Here is a 23,878-nt window from a genome sequence, read left to right on the forward strand (position 1 = left end):
TAAGGGAAGGTCCTTTACAAGGCTAGCTGCCATTTTTGCTACAGAGACCAAGAGAACTGGAAGCTTCCAAACAGGGCTGCCTGCAGGCCCAGTAACTCCAGCCCCATTCTCAGAGCCTTCCAAGCCCTTAAGTAAGATGGAACCACAGATGTCTCTTTGAAAGTTTTACATCACCAAACTCTCCAGAGACATGGTTGTCCAAAGGGCTGAGGGGCCTCTATGTCTTCTTGAACTCATGTTACAAAGCCCCTCACCATCCACTGTGTTTTTTTTTTTTTCCCACTCAGCTGAGTGGGCAGACCAGGCCAACATAAATCCTTGAGCTTTAAGAAACCGCTGAAATCTCTCCTGAGGAAACTTCCCCTGCCCACAGCAGCAAAGCCAAGCATTTTCCCCAAAGTGAGGAACTGTTACATTAATTCTCAAAGTGGGCACCTAATAGAGTGCCTTCACTTTAGGTACACCATTCAAAGAGTCATTTTCTCCATTCCACGTGCCTCCCAAACGTAACTAAAATGCCACTCCCAGAAAAAAATGCAGGGGAGATTTCGGGCTATTTGGAAACAAGGGCCAAAAAGTTTTTTAGTTCCTTTATCTCCCCACAGAACCTTGTGACCTATGAGTTTAGTGGCTGATGGTGTAGACATCTGTGGGTGAGATGTCAGCTGAAGATTCTCTAGTTATTTTAAGAAAACTGCTCTTCCCCAAGACCCAACCACCTCTTCCTCTGTTCTCCAAGGTTCTCTCCTTGCTGCCCTTCACATCCTGCATCTTCTCATCTGTGAGCCCTTCTAAGCCCACACTGCTGACTCTGCCTCCATGCCATGAGATTGCTCTCTTCCCCTTCTGCAAGCTTCCAGGCCCCCACACCACTTCCCATTTCCCACACCCTCAGGCTCTGACAGTTAACAGGAGTTGGGCCTCCGTCACACTGTCACCAGTCATTAAAAGAAACCTGGATCCCTCCTGTCTCTTCTCAAAACCTTTCCAGGATTCCCCACTGCTTTTAGTGCCTTCAATGGGCCTCTCACCTTTCTAACCTCTTCTCTCACTACATCCGGGCCTCCAGTTGTGCTCCTGCTCGCCATTCCTTCAGTGGGAACTCCCCCCACCCTACCTCCAAATTCTCACGGTAAGCCTGGTTCAAGCTGCCCTCCTCCGTGAAGCCTTTTGTAATCGCTCAAGTCATAACCAGCCTCCCCTCTTGACACAGCACTTTCCCCAACTGTCCATTAGACCACTTACTTCACTGCCTGTTTGTGAACAAGACCATCTCCTGAACTAAGAATACAAAATTCTTGGAGACGGGGGCCACTGGTCATCTTGTTTCTTCTCATGGTGCCTAAGGGCGCCTCGTATACAACACGGGCCATTTGTAAAGATCTGAAATGAAATGAGACAGAGCACATCCTAGCTCTCAGGAAAGATGTATATTCTTCCAAAGGGGGGAAAAAAAAAAAAAGAACACCTAAACAGGCTGTTCCTCAAAGGGAGCCCTAAACCCTTCTGCCATGATATACATTTGGCCTAGTGTGTCGGCTGAACGAAGGGAAGATGGGTGGCCACGTGAGGCGTGGACACTAAAGGCAGGATCCTTCTACAAGTTACACTCCTGGAACTGTCTCCACTCGCATGCCTCTCCCTGTAAGTAAGTAATCATTCCCTGTGGTTTCAAAAGGAAGTGCAGCAACTTCTCCAAGTCCTAGCTCTAAAGAAGTCTATTCCTTTCCGCATCATGGCTGGGGTTCAGAAGCAGCTTTCTCTTCTGCAGCTAACCAGCAGCTGCAGAGAAGAGCTCAGGGTCTGAAGACAGGGACTGGGCTGGAGGTGTCTATTGCTCCTACCCTTGGGACCCTGGTGTGGAAGGTCTCAGGATTGGGGGAGGGTCTTAGGGGTGAAAATGCCTTGCATGGAGTAAGCACATGCAAGTCCCTTCTTTTCTTTTTATTTGATTACACACTTCATCAATTTCTCCTGCTTCTCTAAGAGGAAGGGAACAAACCAAATCAGGGAAACTGCAACAGAAAAATGACAGGGAGCCACTGGCATTTACATTCTTATTTGTAGTTTGTTTTGCTTTTTAATTTTTTTTTTCTAGAAAAAAAAAAAAAAAAACACAACCAGGGGGATATATATGACAAACTATCAGTGTCAGGATGGCAGGGAAAAAGAGAAAGGCCAGAGGTATGGGGAACTAATAAAAAGTGGGTTCCAAATCACATGGAACGGTCCACAGGGTCATGTCTGGGTCCTCATGAGATGACTGGTCACTTTGGCATGCGTGTTTGGTGCCCGGTCTCTTGGTCTGCCTGCTTGGACACCCACGGTCTGAGAGAGCTGGCCACACCCTGGAGATCTGCCAAAGGCAAACTCGGACTTTACAGACAGACGTAAGACTTAATTTAGCTCCTTGGCTTTGTGCTCAGGTATCATACTGCGGTCTTTCTTGCCGAAAAGTCTGGAAGAGTGTGAGAGTCACCATGGGACACACGTTGGCACCACAGTGAACTCCAGGCAGCCGCTCACTCGTGCACAGACATGGTCTTCACCTCCCACACAGGCATCTGTCCAGATGTCCCCAGGACGACAGGCTGAAGAAGGACGAGACACAAGACAGTCCCTTTCTAGCCCCAACTCAACAGTGGTGTCCATTCTCCGGTCTTGTTTGGTCTGTTGCCCGTGAAAGGAAATTGGGATCCAATCTGCTTTTCAGCTCGGCATTGGACACTGATTCCAAAGAAGCCCGGCCATCTGGATCCACGCTGAAGATCTCTCACGTTTCTCCCACTTGTGCCCCAGATCTCAGGGCAGAGTTTCCAGCCAGACCCAAAGCTATGTGTGGCAAACAGGATAGCCAGAGTGATGGCTGGGCAAGGAAGAGCCAGCGGCACACTCCTAGACCAGACAGAGTACATTCGAGAAGAGAAGAGGGGCATGCAGCAAGCCGTTGCCCCAAGTCACAGTCCAGGGGACACACTGAGCCTGAAGGACACAGCCAGGTCCGTTAGTCTGACAGGGTGGTGTTGACACCTCACGCGATGGGACCCCACTGGTGGCGGTTCCTATGTGGAGAGTGGCGGGTTTCCTGCCCTCCTGTGGCCCCTGTTCCTGCACGGAGGCCAGGTTACATCTCAGTGCCACAGTCCTGAGGAGCACCACGCTGGCCGGCCAGCCAGGCCACAGTCCTCAGCCCCTCGGGGGCTGCCAGGGCTCTGGGTTCCACAGGAAGGGCCCAGGGAGCCGGGTCACTGCAGGGGAGGGAGCAAGGGAAGAGGCTGCATTCTGCTGGGAGAGGTTCAGGGAGGAACTACCTGGGAGGAGTGGTGGCCCCAAACACTGCGGAGCCGAAAGGAATGGGATACGTGTCTGAAAAAACGACAACAGTCTGGTCGCTAGTTTAAAAACAATATTGTTGCTGTTGGTTGGTTTTGCTTGATCCTTCTAAAACCACTCACGTTTTAAAAGGTGAAGGGGCTAGGGAGATTTGGCCCCCCTCACTCTGATCCTTTATGGGCACCAGGAGGGCCTCAGGCCCACGCCAGCTGCTGCTCTCTTTGCCTGGGCTCCAGTCACCCAAGCAAGGGCAGGGCGGGGAGAGCACTGGCTCTGCTTCCCGACAGCAATTCCTTCTTCCCATAAAACCAGAACACACGTAATGGGAAGTCCAAAGACTAAAGTGCAGAGAATTCCGTGGAGTGGACGGCCCGGTACTGGGGCCCTCCAAGAAGGAATGGGGGGGGTGGGGTCAGTCCAGGGTTACAACTGTGGGACAAACACGGACTGTTATGAAGTTAGCCTGCAGGGCATAGCCCCCTTTCCCTTTGCACCTGCTGACACTTCTATCTGGGACTGTCCACTGTCAGCAGCATCCCAAGGAAAGTCCCAGTTTCGAAGATACGGCCCATGAAGGGAGAAAAGTCGTATGACCATCCCTGGTTGGTAATGACTAGTGACCGCGAAGGGACAGGAAGGTGACAAAAGGGGAAACAGTGCATTATATAAAATCTGCGAATCCCAGGTTTCGAGAGCAGGGATACATGAACAACCTTAAAGGCAGAGTCTCTCCTGGGAAGGTTTGGTGAAATGGTCAGGATCCTACCAGTGAGGCCTGCTGGGGACAGGAGCTCCTCTGGGGGTGAGAAGCGCCGCAGAGTGGGGAGGGGCTGCTGTGGCAGAAAGCCCGCGGCCGGCATTAGGGTGTGTAGGCCGGGGGCGGCTGGAATTGGTTGATAACCTCATACTCTGCTGGGTAGGGCTCGTTCTCCTCCATCTCGGAGAGCAGCTCTAGGGCCTGCTCCTCCTCCTCTGTGGGGTAGTGGCGCAGGAGGTTGGCTGCTGTGGCCAGGATCGAGGCTCCACCGGCTCCTGCCACCAGGTAGAAACTAACAGCAAAGGTGACATAGACCTGGGAGCCATGGTACTTCTTATGTTGCTGCTGCTGGGCCAGGATGAGTTCAGAAGCCCAGTAGGAAAAGCCGATGACGGTGGCACACTGCAGGACTGGGGGACAGAGCGACAGCATGGGAATTAGTAGGCACCCTGCAGCCAGGATGCTCAAAGAACCAACTGCAGCCTCTCCGCCCAAACCTCATTCTCAGAGAACCTGCCCGGCTCCAGACACTGCCATGGGGAGCTCTCTTGGCCAGGAAAATTCTCAGGCTGGGGCTGGGCCCAGATGCCCGACCCCTTCTTGGCCAGTCAGAGTCTCTGCGTCTCAAGAATTTGGAATTGGGATATCAGGCTGCTATGAGTCACTGTGTGTTTGAAAGGGATAGACCAGCTCATGCAGTTTGGGGGTGGAATCGGCACCACCACAAGTCAAATCAACACAGCAGCCCAGTCATGAGGGAGGACAGAGGCTGCACCTAATAGAGAAAGGTGGCATGCAGGGAAGCAGGAAGAGGAGAATGCGATGAGACCAGGTACTCCAGGGGAGATACAGTGAGACAACCCGGTTTCCTTCCCTGCTTGTGCCAGGCCCCGTGAACCCCAGCTGAGCTTCGACTCCAGTTCTTAGAGAGCACAGAGATTTCTTGTGGAATACGAACAATATTCCCTCTCCACAGCTGGGCCGAGTGGCTTTGTGGCCCTGGCAGGCATAAATGCGAACGAAAGAAACAAGCTGCTATTACAACTCCATGCTTTGTGAAAGGCTAAAGCTGAAATAAGAATCTGGAATGGTGTCTGCTCACAGAAGCCCCTAGGACCCCAACCGCAACTCCAGACGGGGTGCCTCCGCCCTGTGGCAGTTCCTTCCCCACCGTGAGCAGGCCCAAGCGTACCTGTAAGGATGTGGGCGAAGGCATAGCGACGGGTGATCTTCAGGGCTGGATGCTTGGGCCCAAAGACATCTAGGAGGAACGCAGAGAGACTACACAGGATGCCCAGGAAGCAGAAGGCGGCGATGACCCGCAGGAGCAGTACTGTCTGGGGATTCATGCAGAAGTCTGTCGGGGAAGAACCAGATCTTCAGGGCCCCAAGCGACACCCTGGTGCAGAAAGCCTCCCGCTGGGAGGCGTTTGTCCCCCTCTACCACAGTCCTGGGGAACCAGGGGAGTACTGGACCGAGCAGTCTTGGCTCCTGCTCCAGCTGGCCTCCACAGGAGATGGAACAGCAGACAGGAACCCTGGTCACTGCTCCCATGAGCCTCAGGTCCTTCTTCCCTTTGCAACAAAATCAGCCTGAGTGAAGGGCTCCACTTCCTCGTGCTTGCCACCCTCTGCTAACCATTTGTAAAGACCCTGACGATTAGCCTGACATGGTAACCCACTCTGCTAAAAGCGTGCTTTGGGCTGGCAGGAAAAGCCCACTGACTTCTGAGCTGGGACGGCCAAAGAGGCTAAGGCCAGAGGCCGATTAATGTTGATTGTCTATCTAGCCACTCATTCATTCCCTTGTTCAAAAAGAAGTTGAAGCAGTTTAGGAAAACAGAGAATTAAAAGAGTGCTAAATAAACCAGGAAAGATGGCAGACTAGTATGTCACATTTATTTTTGCTCCCTCCTTGCACGCTACTAAAACAAAAGAAGGGGCGCCTGGGTGGCGCAGTCGGTTAAGCGTCCGACTTCAGCCAGGTCACGATCTCGCGGTCCGTGAGTTCGAGCCCCGCGTCAGGCTCTGGGCTGATGGCTCAGAGCCTGGAGCCTGTTTCCGATTCTGTGTCTCCCTCTCTCTCTGCCCCTTCCCCGTTCATGCTCTGTCTCTCTCTGTCCCAAAAATAAATAAATGTTGAAAAAAAAATTAAAAAAAAAAAAACAAAAACAAAAGAAAAAAAATTTAAGGTATAAACCCACACAAAGAGGAGAGGGGCAAAACAAAATTCTGGAAATTAAAAGGAGTTAGAACTACTCAGAATGGACTTAACGCACTAGGTAAGCCCAAGTAGCCCACTAGATAAGCTTTTCCCAGATGGGGGAAAAGCTAAGAAGCAATTAGTTTACGCCATAAAAGCCTAACAGACTCAGAAACTGACAGCCCCCGACACCTTCTAAAATGAGGGCAAAGCCATTGAGGGGTGCATGCTCTACCCAAACGAGGGAGTGAACCAAGAAAAAGGAAGATGCTGAAACAAGAGCCCCAAAACTCAGAGTCCCCAGGGTCATGGAGAAGGGAGGTCCCAGGATGACAACCATCACCAGACACAAACAGCAAACTTCTAGGACTTTAGAAACTTCTTTAAAAAAAAAAAAAAAAAAAAATCATCTAGACAACACTGTTCCATTGTATATCTATGCAAACTACTAGAGCTCCCAGAATCACATAGAATAAAGGCCCATCCAAGAAGAAACCATTTTAGGCTTTGGTAGAAAGAAATGGGCCTTCACTAACTCTCCCCCTTCTATTCTAACCATGGGCAAATTCTTCTTTCATTTAGGCCATGGGTCACCAACTGATTTAGGGCAATTTGGAAAGGGCCGGCAGGACTTAGACTATAGGCTTCTTTCCTGAGTCTTGATCTGAGGCTGACGCTGACAGGCTGTGGGATGATGGTCATCAATCTAGTTCACATGAAAATCGCAAGGGTGCTGGCTGAGAGCATGTTCCCAGGCCCCAGAGATTCTGAGCTCTCAGCCTGAAGCAGGGCCTAGGGATCTGGATTTTAGCAAGCAGCCCAGGTAATTCCCAGGCAGGTGGGCCAGGCCTTACATTCCAAGAAACACTGACCCCAGACCTATGACGGAAAGTGGACTGCTGAAGAATAGTCCAGGAACCTGGAGAGACGACCTGAACCCCACAAGGCAGGCTCAAACCAACAGACACTGGCATCACTGGATCTTGGGCAGAGGGTCTGGCCTCCCACCCTGAAGAACCAGACCAAGAGGCTCTGGGCCTTTGTGACAGCATGCATTCCCTGCCTCAGGCTCAGAATTCACCCGGCAGATGTTGGCTGAGCTCACACAGGACTCCTATGCCTCCATCTGGCTGCAGATCATTCATTAAGCTGCCCCAGAGCTATCTGCCGTTCTCTTGTCAGCTGACCATCTGTTTTGGGTCCAATCATCCAGCCTGGGAAACCGTCTGCTGCTAAGAGGCTTGCCTATGAGTGAGCTCTGCCAGCAACCAGGACCAGCCTTCGCTTAACCCAGCCCTGCATCGCCTAAGACAGCGCTATGGCCTGAAGGAGTCTAGAAACCCACAGGCCTCACTGAAAGAAAAGCTCCTGGAGGCAGGAGGCTGTCTCCTGCCTTTGCTTGAATATTGTTAAAAGCTCTCTGAGACAGTTCTTCTTGGGCTCCACATGGCACATAGCAGGGACGGGACAGGACGGGACAAAAGTGTTCTTCTAGTGCTTCCAAGAATAACCTGAGAGCGGCAGGGTGTAAGGGCTTACATCACACTCGGCGCTGCAGCAGGCTGTGTTCTGATTTCAGCAGCATTACTCAATGTGGCCAGACACTCTGAGTGGTGCTTTAATTGTGGTTCTTAAAAATCAACTAGGGGCACCTGGGTGGCTCGGTTGATTAAGCATCTGACTTCTGCTCAGGTCATGATCTCATGGTTCCTGTGTTTGAGCCCCACATGGGGCTCCACACGGAGAGTATGGAGCCTGCTTGGGGTTCTTTCTCTCTCTCTCTCTCCCCCCCCCCCCACTTGCAGTTTCTATCAAAATAAATAAATAAATAAACAAACCAAATTTCGGAGTGCCTGGGTGGCTCAGTTGGTTGAACATCTGACTCTTGATCTAGGCTCAGGTCAAGGTCTTGAGGTTTCTGAGTTCAGGCCCCACATCAGGCTCTGTGCGAAAAGCACTGAGCCTGCCTGAGATTCTGTCTCCCTCTCTCTCTGCCCCTCCCCTACTCACACACATGCACGCACATGTGCACGCATGCTCTCTCTCTCTCTCAAAAATAAACTTAAAAAAAAAAAATCAACTAAATTTTAACAAGTAGTTTTAACTGAAAAAAAGTAATACATCAGTGCTTCAGACACTTTCTTTGGCTGCATAGGGAGTACAGGATGTCCATTTTATTACCATCCTTAAAAATGTACATGTATTATATATACTCCTATATGTCTTATGTTTCATAATACACTTATTTCAATAATAACGAAGACTTGCACATGATAAAAAGCTTCAGAGAGGACGTCCCTCCCCTTCCAAATGCCCAACTGCCCCACCCAAGAGACAAATATTATTGGTGGTTTCTTGTGTACCCCTCCAGGAGTAGCCTGTGTGCACAGATGGGTCATACATTATTTTAGTTGGGGCACCTGGCTGGCTTGATCAGTAGAGCATGTTACTCTTGATCTTGGGGTTGTGAATGCAAGCCCCACATTGGGTGTAGAGCCTACTTAAAAAAAAAAAAAAAAAAAAAGTGTTACTTTAGGTAAGCCTCAGTCCACACTGGGGGATTCATCACACAGCTCAGATGAGGAATCGGAGGCTCCAGGAGGTCAAGGGACTTCCTCCAGGTCACACAGCACAGTTAAGACTCCAAACCCGCATCAGCCTCCCTTGCATCATGAGGCTTGGAATCACCAAGCACCAGACTTAGCCGTTTCATTCTTTCCTAATGGAAGTAATCAATCAAATCCTAAAGAGCGGTATTTGAACGAAGGGTCAAAAGTTAATACGAATGCTGTCAGAGCCATCCTCAGAGCCAGTGGCTGCAGAGCTCACTAACGGAACAGCTGGAAGCATGAAAGCTCTTCTAGGCAAGAAAGGTTTGGGTCATTGAGCCATGAGAAGTGGGAATTACTGGGCAAAACCTGCTCGGTGTGGTCTGGGCTTCTGCAGCCATCGGTCTGGCTCTTGAAAGCAGTGGGGACGCCAGAAAGGCACCGAATCCTAGACCGACCACAGACTCTGTGTTACCTTGAGCAAGTCACTTAACTGCCCTGCTCTCTCATCTAGCAAATGAAAGCAGTGACACCTGCTCCCTCTATGAAGGGGTGTGCTGAAAGAGTCAACTCACACCATGCCAGGAATGGGCCTGTACGGACTGCCACTGGCCCACTCTCTCGGCACTGGGGCTGTTATGGCTGGGCCACAGCTGTGTCATCCCCGGCGTGCCTTTCCTCCTTCCACTGGTACTTCCTCCTCTGCACATGTCAGCCAGTGTGGGCCAGGGAAAGAGCCGACTAAAGCCAGACTGAGAATCTGCCCACAAGAGTGATAATGTGGTAGAGAGAAAGAGCTTTTGACCCAAAATTCAAATGAGTTTTGTTTCAACATGACTGCCTGTGAGTAAACCCTCAGGCGTGGTGGGGAAGCGAAATATAAACTTCCCTTGTAGGGGCGCCTGGGTGGCTTAGTCGGTTGGGCGTCCGACTTTGGCTCAGGTCATGATCTCATGGTTTGTGGGTTCGAGCCCTGCGTTGGGCTCTGTGCTGACAGCTCAGAGCCTGGAGCCTGCTTTGGATTTGTGTATCTCCCTCGTTCTCTGCCCCTCCCCGGCTTGCACTCTGTGTGTGTCTCTCTCTCAAAAATAAATAAATAAAGAAGTAAATAAACATTAAAAAGTGTTTTAAAAAATAAAATAAACTTCCCTTGGAGTGATGTTTACAGATACCCCAGGAGTCTGCCTCATATCCCAAGAAGTCTTTCATCAGAGAGTCTCCGAGCACACAGAAAAGCCAGGCAGAGTTATTGCAGACATGCTTAGAACTCAGCTGAGACTCTCCCAGGGTGAGGATCTCAATGTCTGTTTCTCTCCTCCCCTGCCAGACATCAGTATGGCAGGAAGGGCAACGAATATCCACTCCCTTGAGGGTTGCTAAAGGGAAAAAAAAAAAAATCCCCAAATGTCATGTATGTATTATTTTTTTCTTGTATTTTTTAACGTTTATTTATTTTTGAGAGAGAGAGAGACAGAGCATGAACGGGGGAGGGGCAGAGAGAGAGGGAGACACAGAACCGGAAGCAGGCTCCAGGCTCTGAGCCATCAGCCCAGAGCCCGACGCGGGGCTCAAACTCACGGAACGTGAGATCGTGACCTGAGCTGAAGTCAGACGCTTAACCGACGGAGCCACCCAGGCGCCCCAAGTATTATTTTATTTGTGGAGAGAAATGGCATATGGGGCAGGGTCCTAATTTTAAATTCAAACCAGTGGTACAGTCTACTACACTCTAGTAAGTCAGAGAACACATCCTCTTCTCCAGTTGTGCTGTTTATTTTGGTAATTATTGCTGACTGTCCCCTCCAGTCACCAGGGAAGAAGGCAGCTGCTGTGTAATAGGATCCCAAGGAACTGACTTTGCCCAAGGTCACTGGTGAGTCACTGGGCTGGATTTGTTTTGAAGGCCCTGGCTCTTCCTGTCTACCTGCCCATTGCTCTCACCCCCTCCTCCTACAGGCAGGAGGGTTAAAGTGGCTTCTGGACAGTTCCCTTCTTCTGTCTCATCCTCCATCCCTTCGCCCCTCACTGGAGTCCCAGCGAGTCAGAGGCACTTCCCCATTGCCCCAATCCTTCTCAGAGTTCATCTATCCCACCTGCACAGCTCACTGTGACTTTTTAGCTTCCAGACAGGCTTCTGACACAGGACTCCAACAGGGCCCTCTAGTGCCTGGCTGGGTATTACCACAGATACTAAAGGTTCTAGCTGAGCTGCCCCTGGGGACAGGCCCGGCAGGCATTGAAAGTGCCAGCTGCGTTAGTCACCACTCAGCAGGCACACTGGCCCTCCCTGGAAGGGCCTTGATCTTCGTGGCTTGTTGTCAACTGTGATTCATTGACTTCAAATCCCAAACTTCCTCATTCTCCAAAGATGCTTCCTGAAGCTGTGAGCTGCCCTTTGCTGGCCACACTTGATAGCAGGGACTGGGGCTCAGAAGGAACAATTATCTGGGGCTCTGCTGCCTGGGGCCACTAGCAGTCTGAGCATATCTATGGACCTGGGCCCAGGGTGAAGAGCTGTGTGAGAAGCAGGCACCCCCTGGAGAGTGGAAGAATTCAGGACCAAATCTTTTGAGCCAGCCAGCATTTGCCAAAGCCTTCTGCGGCTCTGCAAGTGACAGCAAGAGGGTGAGTGGCTTTGCCTCAGGATCACCAACTTGAGCTGGAATGCTGAGGCCACGAGGGATAAGAAGCACAGCTTTGGCTGGGCTTGTGAGAAAAACTCTACTAGAATGGGGAGATAACAAGCCTTGGACAGCTCCAATAGAAGGAAAAAGAAACCTAGAGTGCGCAAAGTACGGTGCTATGAGTGGAGGTCCACCACCACCTGAGCCTGAGACCTTTGTGAAGTGAGGTTAGGACGTTAGGACAGTACTTACCAAAGAAAGATATTCGGAAGAAACTAAAGCCAGACATGGAGTGTGCTTAGCACAATGCCTGGGACTCAAGAAGGGGGGCTGAGAAACAGGAAGGCACTGCTCCAAAGCCTGCCGGCCCCATCTACTCCCCTTCACCTGCAGAGACCTGGGAGGGCCTGTTCTCCCTCTGGTAGCAACTATAGGCATCAGATCTGTGCCCCGCAGTTCTGCTCCCTCCTGAGATACGGAATATCCCAGGCTTTCATGCTAGGACGTGGGTTAGGCCCTAAGGATCAACATAATTGCACAGGAAAGCCCATGCCTAAAGGCCCACGGGGTACCAAAAACCCAACAGGTACAGAGAAAAGGAAGAAGAGAAGCCATCAGGGACCTCCTGATTCCTTGCCTTGTTCTCTGAGAGTTCATGAGGTACCACTGGCACCTTCCTTATTAATGGACGCCCACGTGTTCCTAGCTTGCAATGGCCAACAAGGTGGCCACGGAAAAGTAGGTTGAAACTATCCATGGGGTAAGATCGCTAAATGCATGAGTAAATGTAATGTAAAGATTAAGGCAACATGCTTTATAAAAGACCAAATCTGGCTTGAAAACTACTTAGAAAGGGTAAATATATACGTCAACAAAAGAGAACCTGCATCAAGAATTTGTTTTTATTTTTTAAATGCCTTTGACAAGGATGCACACCAACGTGGACCACTCATGAGATCATTCTCTATGACACGCAAGTAAAACAAAGGTGAAGAAACATAGGAGACAGCATCATTTTATACTAGACTCAATAGATGTCAGCAGCCTCAGTTCTGCCCCCAGTTGTGTGACCCTGGAGAGATCACTTCACTTCTCTCAGACACAGCTTGCTGAGCCTCTGAAATAAGGACATGGGACCAGAGTGCCTCTCCCTCCATCACACAGATTCTGTGAGCCTCTCCAGGAATGATTTGAAAGGGGGGAAGCACCACGAACTCTCTCCCAGTTTGCAGGGGACAGGTTACACTGGAACAGCAGATGATCAGTGGCAAAGATCTAGATGAAGTAATGGAAAGGCAGCAGCTGTGCTCCAAGGTAGGTAGTGTGCTGAGGGTAAAACCATCCAGGCTCTACTCAAGCTGGATGGCTTTTCTGCCACCAGCTACACACCAGAGAAAAAGCTGCACGTCACGAGGCCTCCATCATGTGTATAACTTGGGTCTCAGTGAGCCCAACCAGCAAATTTCATCACGGTGAAATGTAGAAGTAAACAAGAAACCCCCATCCTGTTCTCTACAAAACTATCCTAAAACATCGAAGACTCCAGAGAGATTCAAAACAGCAAGAGAACTCTTAGAGAAAGACAACATTAGGCTCTAAGGATAGGGTTTTTCAGACTAGGCCTGCAGAAGTGGCATATAATCCAAAGCACAGGAGAGAATTTGACCTTTTCACTAAATCCCAGTGCCGGAATCCTTAAAGAGGCAAAGCGGAGATAGCTAATGCTTCTGATACATAGGGAAGTAAACATCTGGAATGCATCACAGATGGGGGTGGCCCAGGGAGAAAATATGAAGACCTTCATAAACGGTTCAAAAGACCTTGGAGGTAATGAACCGTGCTGTTACTAAGGGCTTTGGGGGGTTCTCTGACCATTTTGGGGGTAGAAGCCAGGCAAGTGCAATCCTGCCTCCCACCACACAGCCTTTACTTTCATTACTGGGAGACAGGGCTGGGCAGGATAACCTATGAGGCTCCCTGGGACAGCCCCCCCCCCCCCACGCCCACACCCACCTCCAGAAATTTTGGTCTCCCCTGTGCCCAAGTAAAGAGAACAGTCCCTTTCTCCTCTCCTGGCCACCGGGCTAGGAAGCATGAGGAAGAACAAAGCAATCTTACTTCACTCGAGCCCACCCGCCTGTCAAGGTTCCAAGAGACAAATTCCGATTGTTTTACCGAGGGGGCAATGGAACTGACTTCTGGTTATCGAAAATGCCATAAACCCCCTTTTTCTCTAGCAAAAACCCAGTTATGATAGAACTCTAAAATATCTATTGAAATCTGGCCACACTAAAAGTTCCTCTTCCTCCCTCCATCTGGCTGCCCCCAAAGAAACCTTCCTATATTCCGTAGGTTCCTCATAAAGGGGCAGCTAATTGTGATGCCTAGCACCCTTATCAGTTCTCGATATACAGCGCCCTTCCTTAGGCAGAATCCTAAAATAACAGCAGTCCAGATTAGCACGGCGTAAGAAGTAGGTGCCTGGCTGAATAACATCAGAATTAATGAGGGGCCAGACCCCAAACAGAGCCACCTGGTGGGCATGTACACCAGGCAAGAATGGGGGTGTTTTCTTAAAGCCAAGTGCCTGCCCCTGGCTATCTCTGCTCCAGCCCGCACCGCATTCTGTTCTCCACCAAGGAGGTCCCTATCGCTCAGAAAGAAGAGGGCCGGCGCGCAGCGCCCTCACCTTTCAGCAGGTCCGGGTGCACGTAGCCCAGCACGTCGGAGACCCCCAGCTCCTGACGAGAACAGGTGCCACCGTGGATGTGCAGCCAGGCAGGCTCCGCGAGGGCAGTGCACAGCGCCGTGATGGACAGGGCACCCGGCAGAGCCGAGGCCAGACTACGCTCCGGCTGCTTGGGCAGAGCGCTGCCTCCAGGGCTCCTCCGCCGGCGCCCGCCGGGCAGCCCTGCGCCTCCGGGGGCGTACATGCCCGGGGCCGCCCGCCGTCGCTCCGCGGTCGCTGCTGTTCGCCGCGGACCTCCGCAGGGCGCGCTGAGCCTGCCTGTCCCGGGGAGGAGAGCAAGGCACTGGGTTCACAGAAGGGGGGGCTGGCGCAGCGCTGTCAGGGCCCACACTCGAGAATAGGGGGTGGGACCTGGGGCCAACCATAGACAGGAGGGCTGCAGGGAGTCGGGGGGCGGGGACAGGGTCCCTGGAATGGGGCTGCGGAGGTGAGGAATAGGGACCCGGAGAGGGATGAGGGCCGGCCAGGTCTGGGCAGGCCAGAGTAGAGGCGCTAGTATCTGCTACTGATGAGAGAAAGATCCGGGGTCTCGGCCAGAGAGTGCCGAGGGGTAGAGGACCGGGCTGGGCCGCGGGGATCGGGGACCCGGGATCTGGAAACAGTCCTCTCGGGGTGCGACCTGTGGCCAGAAAGGAGCCTCCCCTACACCGACTCCTGTTCCTCACCGGTCAGCAGGCCTCAGGGCCGGTATGGCGCCGCTCAGTTCTGTCAGGGGCTCCGCAGCTGCCGGGGGCCGAGCGATCTCAGGCCCCAAACCCGCAACGCCCGGACCGACCCGGGCCCGATCCACTTCCGGCTTCCTCCACCTCTGCCTCCGCCTCCTCCGGCTCCCCGCCCCGTCCCCCGCGCGCGTCACAGCCCGGGCGCGCCGCCGGCTCCCTGCGCAGGGCCTCACGGGACTGGTAGTTCGAGACTGTCCCGCGGTGCTTTCCTCCTGGGGTGGGGGGAAATTGACTACAACTCCCAGAGGGCAGCACGGCCGCAGCAGCGGGCACTTCAGTTCCCAGGAAGACCCGGGCCTTCGGGCGGAAGTGGCGGGACCCGAAGGCCTTGGAAGGCCGGAGTGGGCGTCGCGGGGGTTTGCACCAACTGACTCGTAATCGGCGCTCCTGCATCTGCCCACCTCCTCCGCACCCTGCTCCGGGTCGTCATGAAGGACTCGCTGGTGCTGCTGGCCCGCGTCCCGGCACACCCGGACTCCCGCTGCTGGTTCTTGGCCTGGAACCCCGCGGGAACCTTGCTGGCGTCGTGCGGTGGTGACCGTAGAGTCCGCATCTGGGGAACAGAAGGTCTGTCCCGGCCTCGCTGCGCGACCCTTGCTGCCGTGGGTTCCGCGTGCGCGTAGTGTGGGTGCCGGGCTTAGGGAGTGCGCAGCCTTTGGGGCAATCCGACCCTGAATGGGGTTACAGGCTAAAGGGAAGGAGGGAGAGGCCGCCTTCAAGTTGGCCACTCTGGGAAAGACTTTTTGGGCAAAGGAGTCGGCAAGTATTGGAAGCAAAAACGTCAGTAGGCTGGAACTGTCGAGGGGATTGTGATAATTGCTGAGGCCGGAAAGGGAGAAGAGAAGGGTGGTAGGAATGTATCGTGCAGAGTAATTTGCGACACAGGGGTGAAGTTTAAATTTTATTCTGAGAGCATTTGGGAGCCATTGACAGTTTTAAATCAGGAAGGTGACTCCTCAGATTTGTTTTATAAGGATGCCTCCAAAGGAAGTAGAGGAAGTTACAGCTTTCTGAAAGCACGTTGTTAAATATGCCTGTTGAGCCCAGCATGGCTCCCGCACTAGCCCCTATTATCTAACGGCATTGATAGTGCTTCTGCACGTTCTAGTGCACCCAGCTCCAGAGACTGGCCTGTCCTCTGCTTTTAGGTGACAGCTGGATCTGCAAATCTGTCCTTTCCGAAGGCCACCAGCGCACTGTGCGGAAGGTGGCCTGGTCTCCCTGTGGCAATTACCTAGCCTCTGCCAGTTTCGATGCTACCACGTGCATTTGGAAGAAGAACCAGGATGACTTTGAGGTAACCAGGCTGGATGGGAGCAGGATTGTTGCCTTTTTGCTCCCTAGGGCTGTTTCGGGAACCTGAGCCAACCTGGACTAGCTGGGCTATACCCATGTGAAGAACCCCAGGGGTCTCAGCTGTTTGATTCTTGTCTCTCTTCCCTTTTCACAGTGTGTAACGACTCTGGAGGGCCATGAAAATGAGGTCAAGTCAGTGGCCTGGGCTCCTTCTGGCAACCTCCTTGCCACCTGCAGCCGAGATAAGAGTGTGTGGGTCTGGGAAGGTGAGTCTAGGTCCTTCCAGACGCAGTTGCAAGCCAGTGAACAGACTCTATATCCCTGACAGGGTCAGCTGGCGGGCTCCTTTTTTTCTCCCCCTCCCACAGTTGATGAAGAAGATGAGTATGAATGTGTCAGTGTCCTCAACTCTCATACACAGGATGTCAAGCATGTGGTTTGGCACCCAAGCCAAGAGGTAAGTGTGAGGTGAGCTATCTCGTTGGGAAGAAATTTTGGTGTGGAGTGTTATGCCCAGCCTTCCTTTCCTCTTCAGCCTCAACCTGGCTTTTATGGGGGATCTCTATCTGTGGCTAAAAGTATTTTTAATCCCTTTATAGAGACAGATCCCTGGGACTGTCCTAGCTGGGAGAGATCTTGGAAATAGGCACTTCCTGAGCCACAGAGACAAGTGCTGTGTTCCCTCTCTCCCCCACACCCCCAGCTGTTAGCCTCTGCCAGCTATGATGACACAGTGAAGCTCTACCGGGAGGAGGAGGATGATTGGGTATGCTACGCCACCCTTGAAGGCCATGAATCCACGGTGTGGAGCTTAGCCTTTGACCCCAGTGGCCAGCGCCTGGCGTCTTGCAGTGATGACCGTACTGTGCGTATCTGGCGCCAGTATCTACCAAACAACGAGCAAGGTGAGGGGCCAGAGAGCTAAAGGAGACTCCTCTTTCGTGCGGTTTATAGTCTACTAAGGGTCTGAGACATATAGATGAGTCACAGCAAATTGGGGTAGAAAGGGCATGTGCCACGAGAGGGCTCCCAAGTGAGTACTGGCAGAATCAGGGAAGACTGTGGAAGAGGAGCCATTTCATCTGAATTTGAAAGTGTACAGGATTTTAACACGAGGAATTTAGCATGAGAATTCTGGGTGAATACAGAACAACATGAGCAAAGGCATTGAAGGCGTAAAAGCCTAGATTTATGTCAGGAACCCTGATTCCTTTAGTTGGAGGATAGGGTGTAAAGGATTCTGGGAGAAATAAGGCGGGTTGGGTGGCTGGTTGGTGGCCTTAAAAGACAGGCCAACTAGTCAGACATAGTCCGTAGCAAAAAGTTTTTAAAAAACAGGACATTTCCTTCTCAGCATTCTGGAAAAACCCCTGTCTGGCCACAGTATGTAAGGCAGATCAGTAAGGATGGGGACAGAGGAACGAAAATGAGGTCACAGATTGAAGGTGGGGGTAAGGGAGGGCAGACAGGATCTCCTCCCCTGAGATGCCCGGGACACAGACATGTCTTAGGCTCAAGAGAAGTCTGTTGTGCAGGGGTGGCATGCAGCGGCTCTGACCCCAGCTGGAAATGTATCTGCACTTTGTCAGGCTTCCACTCCAGGACCATTTACGACGTTGCTTGGTAAGACCTCCATCCCCACATCCGCCCATTTGGAGAGATTTTAGAGAAGTCAAGACCCCGTGCGTCTCTCTACCACCTTTGAGAGTACATGGAAATGGAGAGCAGCCACTTTCATTTATTCAAATCGGGCAGACTATCTAGCTCAGAGCTGGCTGGCCTGAGGTTCACAGGAGCGGGGAACAGACTTACAGACCCAGGCCTGTACCTATGTTAACATCTAGGCTGTGAGGGCAGCACCAGCCTTGTGGTAGGGGTGGGTATGGGGGGTGGTCACGGCATCATACCATCCAGAAATATTTATTCTTGAAATTGGGACTCATGGCTGGGGTTTTTATGGTTGGTAACACTGACTCTACCCTTATGGAGTCTAGAAAAGCCATACCATTCATCTAGGAGAGTCCGTCAGAGGGAAGTTCTGGCCATAACTATCTGTAGGAAAAAATCCTAAGCAATGAAAATAGTTGATGTGCATCTAAGCTTTATTTATATTAGCAAACGTTTGGGAATAACAAAAGTGACCTTAAATAAAGTATGGTGAAGTTCAGTGGCCTAGTACTGTTCAAAAAAAATGGTTAAGAATAGCTCACGACAAGGGAAACTGCTTAGGCTAAGTGAAGAAAATGCAGCTCAGAATTGTGGAGTTTTGGGGTTGACCGGGGAAACCCAACCTAGATGGCAGCACTTGAATTCAGGGGGGACAGATTTGTGGCTGTGGTTAGTTAGGGAAGCTTTTCAATAATAGGCGTTTACCTGAGGCCTGCAGTTTGGGAAGAGCTGGCCAAGGACTGTAGAACCAATCTCTTGTACCTAATTTGCCAGGGTGGGGATGGAGGAGCCACTTGCATACTCACTGATGCCCATGTTCCTCCCAGGTGTCAGCTGACAGGGGCCCTGGCCACAGCTTGTGGGGATGATGCCATCCGTGTGTTTGAGGAGGATCCCAGCTCAGATCCACAGCAGCCCACCTTCTCCCTGACAGCCCACTTGCCTCAGGCCCACTCCCAGGATGTCAATTGTGTGGCCTGGAACCCTAAGGAGCAGGGGCTCCTGGCCTCCTGCAGTGACGACGGGGAGGTGGCCTTCTGGAAGTATCAGCGACCAGAAGGCATCTGAGCTACCTTGACCTTGGAGAGCTACCTTGACCTTGGACAGAATCATGGCTTCCCAAAAAATGCCATAAGACTTTCCCAGCCCCAAGAGGACCTAGAAAAGCATCCTTGACCTTCGCTTAACTTGGCTCTCTTCCATTCACACTTGGGTAGAAGTACAGAGTCACAGAACTGCTCACTCTCCCCATCCTTTGACATGGGACCCTTGGTAAAGAGCTACAGAACATCCGGTGCATTGTGGTCATGCCACAGATCTTGCTTGAGGGCAGTGTTAAGTTTTGGGGGATGAATATCGTATTTATAATCACCTTATCTCTATGTAGAAAGGATGCCTCTTAGGCCTTTCAGAAATTGGAAGCTTTGTAGAAATAGGTCGAGTCCCAAGTCCAATTTTATAAGGACATTCACAATTTAAAAGAATTCCATGGTGAGTCCTTTTCTGAAATTGGTCCTGCCTTCCTGATTTCTGGATAATCCTTACAGATAAGATGTTCAAATCAAGGTTGAAGGAAACTTTTTAACGTAGGCTGGTTTAGAGTAAGATACACTTCTGCTTTCCCTTAGAAACCCTCGTGTATCTTCTGTGCCATATGCTGTGGTGGCAACTGAAAATGCTGAAAAATAAATGAAGACATGAACACTAAAAGTTATTATTGGCTAGGCTGTACATTCTCAGTGGGGCTAAAAATTAGTTTCTGAAAATTTTAGCAAAAAAAATCTAAGAGACCGTTTGTGACCCTCTAAAGGGCCACCAGTTATTAAATTTTCATGGTGGGGGCAAGTAGGAAAAAGATGGCTAATGAGGCTCATTAGAGGCATAATGAAAAAAGGTAGAGAATCACTCCATAGGCAATCAGTTCTTCAGTGTCACCCAAGTTGTCTTCTGCAAGTCACTTCCAAATGGGTTTTGACTTGAGGACCATCCTCAGAGCTACAGCCTTCGCCTGATTTTTTACACCATGAAAATTATGACCTTAGACTTTGAAAACACACCTGAGGCAACACCTAGCACAATAGCTCTCAGAGTGTGGTCCCAAGAGTCTTTCAGGAGATCTGAGAGGTCAGCTGTTGGCACCTTGGCAGGAATCAAGGCAGTGGCAGCCAACACCAGTGGTCATGGTCTTCAGCCGCCTTGCTCTCCTGGTAAAAAAAATACTGGTAACCTCACTTAGAAATATCCTGGATAGAACCAATAAAAAGTTTGTTAAATCTTGACCCCTAAGAATGAGCTAATATTCTGACAGTGGAAAGCATGATAAAGCCATTCTGTACACTGAAGGTGGTCTCGACAAAAAGTTGTACAGTTGAGGTACAAGCTGATTTAGGTCTTCATGGCATACCATTTTTACTTCAACTAGCAAATTGTTATTTAGAACTGGCTATTTGGCAGACATTTGCTGGGAAACAGATGGAATGAGACTTTCACTTCAAGGGAAACTGACAGTGTTGCCAGTGAAAAAATAGAGCTCTCAAGCAAAAATTAGACTTGTATTGCCACCATGAACTTGACATCTTCCCAACACTTAAGACTTTTCTGATGAGATTGGTGGTACTAACAGATGTGATTTGTATGATGAAACGGGTCATTTGGAAGATTTGCCTAAATCCATGAACCAACATTTTTCAAATGAGTAAGGCGCGATGTCACGAAATCATTCGTGGGTAAGAGATTCATTCAAAGCGGGTTTTAACAATAGAGGACAAAAAGTTTATTACCGATGAGGTTTCAGATTCCACATTGCCTTTAAAAAACTATCACTTGCAGAGTCTCGCTGTAGTATCTAGTAGCCGATCGCCTGAAAGGCTTGAAAAGCCCCTCCCTTTTCTGACTTTATGTCTGTATAAAATCAGCTTTACGTCATTTCACTTCAACTCAAAACAATATACAAAATTGTAGAAACAGCTATGAGAATGTCTTCCATTAAACCAGACATTAAAGATCTGTAGGGGCGCCTCGGTGGCTGTCAGTTAAGCATCTGTCCAACTCTTGATTTTGGTTCAGATCATGATTTCACAGTTCGTGGGACTGAGCACCCTCCACAAACACTGCGCTCTGCACGGACACAGAGCCAGCTTGAGATTCCTTCTCTTCCTCTCTGTCCCTCTCCCACTTGCATTCTCTCAAAATAAAAAAAAATAAAAATAATTGTAGAAGTGTAAAATGCAGTCTTCTCCCTGGATTTGTTTTGGAAGGTATTTTTCATAAAAAATTATTTTTAAATGCATTAAATTTTGTTTTAATCTTTAGTAAAAGGTCAATAGATGATAAAATTTCTTTGGGGTTCTTAATTTTTTGTAGTGTAAAAGGGGTCCTAAAGTCATATTTGAAAACTACTGGTTTAGAGAAACTGAAAATTATCTCTAATTTTATGCACATTTATTCCTAAAGAACGGAAGGCAAGAATTTAAAGAGGAAAATTTGTAAATCTAAGATCACAAAATTGCTTTACCAAGACTGGGCCCTACCCAGCTGGTGCATTTTAATCCCCTTTTTCTGCTACTGCCTCCTTAAGGGAGGGGAAACTGCAGATCGTGAGAGACTAACATTCAGTGTTAGTTCCCACAGTAGTGCTGATATCTAGATAACAACTGAGGTAGTAGACAAGGGCATAAATCTGACCAAAGAGAAGCTATCTCACATTGATCCCTCCCTCACACTGACTAAAATGGCTGTGGGTGACAGGCCACCTAAGCAGTAGCCTTATCCTCTAGAGGTATTCATTATAAGCAAGTTCAATGGCTAAAAAAAAAAAACCATCTTTTTGGCCCAGGGCCTTAGGTAGACAAAAGAAACATTTCTTTGGAAACACTGCAAAGACAAGTGGTTTCTCCAAGTTATTTTATTAGAATGTTTGACAAAAGGAACTACATAGAACATGGCTAAAAATGCTGTACACAGTTTATGCTTGACAGTTACGGGACACCTGTAGACACTGGATCCCAAGTCTAGATGGCAAGGTAACAAGAGGGCAAAGTAGCGGAGGGGGGCCGGGACAGTACCTGCACTGACGGGCCAGACCTCACACGAACAGATCCGGTCCCCACAGGACTGTACATCTTCCCGATTCGGGTGCAACTCTTCTCTCCTCTTTGCAAGAGTCAAGTGCCTCTGGACTCAGTCTGAATCACTGTCTGTCTCCGCTTCTTTCACATCCACGCTGAATTTGTATTCCTGGTCACATCCCATGTAAGCGTCACTCATGAAATACAGAGTGTAGTTGTGGGCGCCAGTGGCTGGGGCCACAAAGTCAAGCTTCACCTACAGAGAGCAGAAGAAATCCAGGTGAGCATGAATGCAGTGGGGGAAGAATTCTCACCCTGACCCCAGCTCAGAACAAATGCCAGGGCCAGCACACACTCACCTTGGCCTTCTGCTGCAAGGTCAGCCTCTTGATGGAGATGAGGCTATTGGACTTGGCATCGCCGATCACCACCCACCAGCCCTCTTCACGTTTCTGCAGGGACCAAAAGCCAAGAATGTCGGCATGTAAAACTTGACGGCCATGAGACCATAGGAATGATTATAAAAGCAGGAAAAAAAAGCCCAGACAGAAAGCTTTCTAAAATTTCCTCAATTTGTTATAACTAAGATTTCAAAACTATCGAAAGGTATCTCAAATGAACTCCACTTTTAAGTAGCAAATGAACTCATTGTGGGTTCTGGTTCATTTCCTTATTTGTTCCAGAACGTCTTCTCCCATTCAGTCCTTGTCACTGAATCCAAGATTCCACTATTAGAGATCTAGCCTTTGTGGCCAGGCAGCTGAGTTCTCAGAGATCCTTTTTAAGTAAACACATATGCCAGATAAGCAAAACATGTTAACATGGAGATAAGCTGCCGACAGAGAGGATCCAAAGCAGGCCTTGCCTCTATCGAAAGCCTCTCTGCTGGCCATTCCTGTCAGAAAGCCCAGGTGTTCGTTTAAAGCACTTTCCCCAGAGCCTATTAAACAACTAGTTTGTAAAATAAAACATTACAACGTATCTGGTTTCTGCTTTCAGTCTTCAATTACTCTCTCATATAAGGAATCAGACTTTTTTTTCTGGTGGTAAAGAACCAAGTAACTGGAAGCAGAGTGGGGGGGTAGTGAGAGAGGAGAGAGAAGAAACACGGACTGGAAAAACCCAAGTATCCCAGAGCCATTTAAAAACAAATGCATCTTAACAGTCATAGAGAATGACAATATTATAGAAGTGATGTCTTTAACAATGATCAGTCACCTACTAAATTGTTTTAAAGCAAAAAACAATCAACAAAACCACCCATGGCCCCAAGATTAATTCTCAGCTTTGTGTCTTGTCATGACTCTAAATTTCCCTTCCCCAGTGACAATGCACCCTTGAACTCTGTACTCTAGCCAATGGCTAAGGCCTCCAGAAGACACCTCATACCACTACTTAAAAACGGAGTTGGAGGGGCGCCTGGGTGGCGCAGTCGGTTAAGCGTCCGACTTCAGCCAGGTCACGATCTCGCGGTCCCTGAGTTCGAGCCCCGCGTCGGGCTCTGGGCTGATGGCTCAGAGCCTGGAGCCTGTTTCCGATTCTGTGTCTCCCTCTCTCTCTGCCCCTCCCCCGTTCATGCTCTGTCTCTCTCTGTCCCAAAAATAAATAAACGTTGAAAAAAAAAAAAATTTAGAAAAAAAAAAAACGGAGTTGGAGATTCCTTTTGACCATTTAAAAATCTTAGTTATATCAAACTGTCTTTCACAGGGACATTTCAAAAAGCTTTCTATTGGGTTTTTGTTTTTGTCCAGCTATGAAAACACACCTGTGGAAAGAGAGGTGCTATCACAGGGCCCGTGACCTCCTCCTCTCGCTCCAGCTGCACCAGCACCACAACTGGCCCGCCACTGTGGGAGAAGAGCAGGGCAGCACATCAGCAACGTGGCAGTGGGGTCAGAGCGCACTGTCAT

General features: G+C 49.9%; 3 protein-coding genes across 3 annotated transcripts in view; 1 reads left to right on the plus strand and 2 right to left on the minus strand.

Annotated features, from left to right (window-relative positions):
- Positions 1–1,941: 1,941 nt before the first annotated feature.
- TMEM127 (transmembrane protein 127) lies at positions 1,942–15,030 on the minus strand. Its single transcript, XM_030311193.1, has 4 exons — positions 14,881–15,030; positions 14,156–14,473; positions 5,283–5,447; positions 1,942–4,500 (listed from the first exon to the last, which is right to left on the minus strand). The coding sequence occupies exons 2-4, from the start codon at positions 14,397–14,399 to the stop codon at positions 4,193–4,195; spliced, it is 717 nt and encodes a 238-aa protein (XP_030167053.1). The 5' UTR covers positions 14,400–14,473; positions 14,881–15,030; the 3' UTR covers positions 1,942–4,192.
- A 188-nt stretch (positions 15,031–15,218) lies between these two features.
- CIAO1 (cytosolic iron-sulfur assembly component 1) lies at positions 15,219–20,621 on the plus strand. The gene is made up of 7 exons (XM_030311195.1): positions 15,219–15,504; positions 16,086–16,234; positions 16,388–16,499; positions 16,602–16,690; positions 16,937–17,138; positions 17,769–17,856; positions 18,729–20,621. Exons 1-7 carry the CDS (start codon positions 15,366–15,368, stop codon positions 18,967–18,969), a joined length of 1,020 nt encoding a protein of 339 aa, XP_030167055.1. The 5' UTR covers positions 15,219–15,365; the 3' UTR covers positions 18,970–20,621.
- Positions 20,622–21,787: 1,166 nt separating this feature from the next.
- Positions 21,788–23,878, minus strand: part of SNRNP200 (small nuclear ribonucleoprotein U5 subunit 200) — a 28,640-nt gene continuing 26,549 nt past the window's right edge. The window contains exons 43-45 of the mRNA XM_030311194.2: positions 23,734–23,815; positions 22,328–22,420; positions 21,788–22,224 (exon numbers count right to left, since the gene is read on the minus strand). Coding sequence (XP_030167054.1) covers positions 22,081–22,224; positions 22,328–22,420; positions 23,734–23,815 — 319 coding nt within the window. The 3' untranslated portion in view covers positions 21,788–22,080. The remainder of the gene's footprint in view (positions 22,225–22,327; positions 22,421–23,733; positions 23,816–23,878) is intronic.

This window comes from Lynx canadensis, chromosome A3 (assembly GCF_007474595.2).
Source record: "Lynx canadensis isolate LIC74 chromosome A3, mLynCan4.pri.v2, whole genome shotgun sequence".
Lineage (NCBI taxonomy): Eukaryota > Metazoa > Chordata > Mammalia > Carnivora > Felidae > Lynx > Lynx canadensis.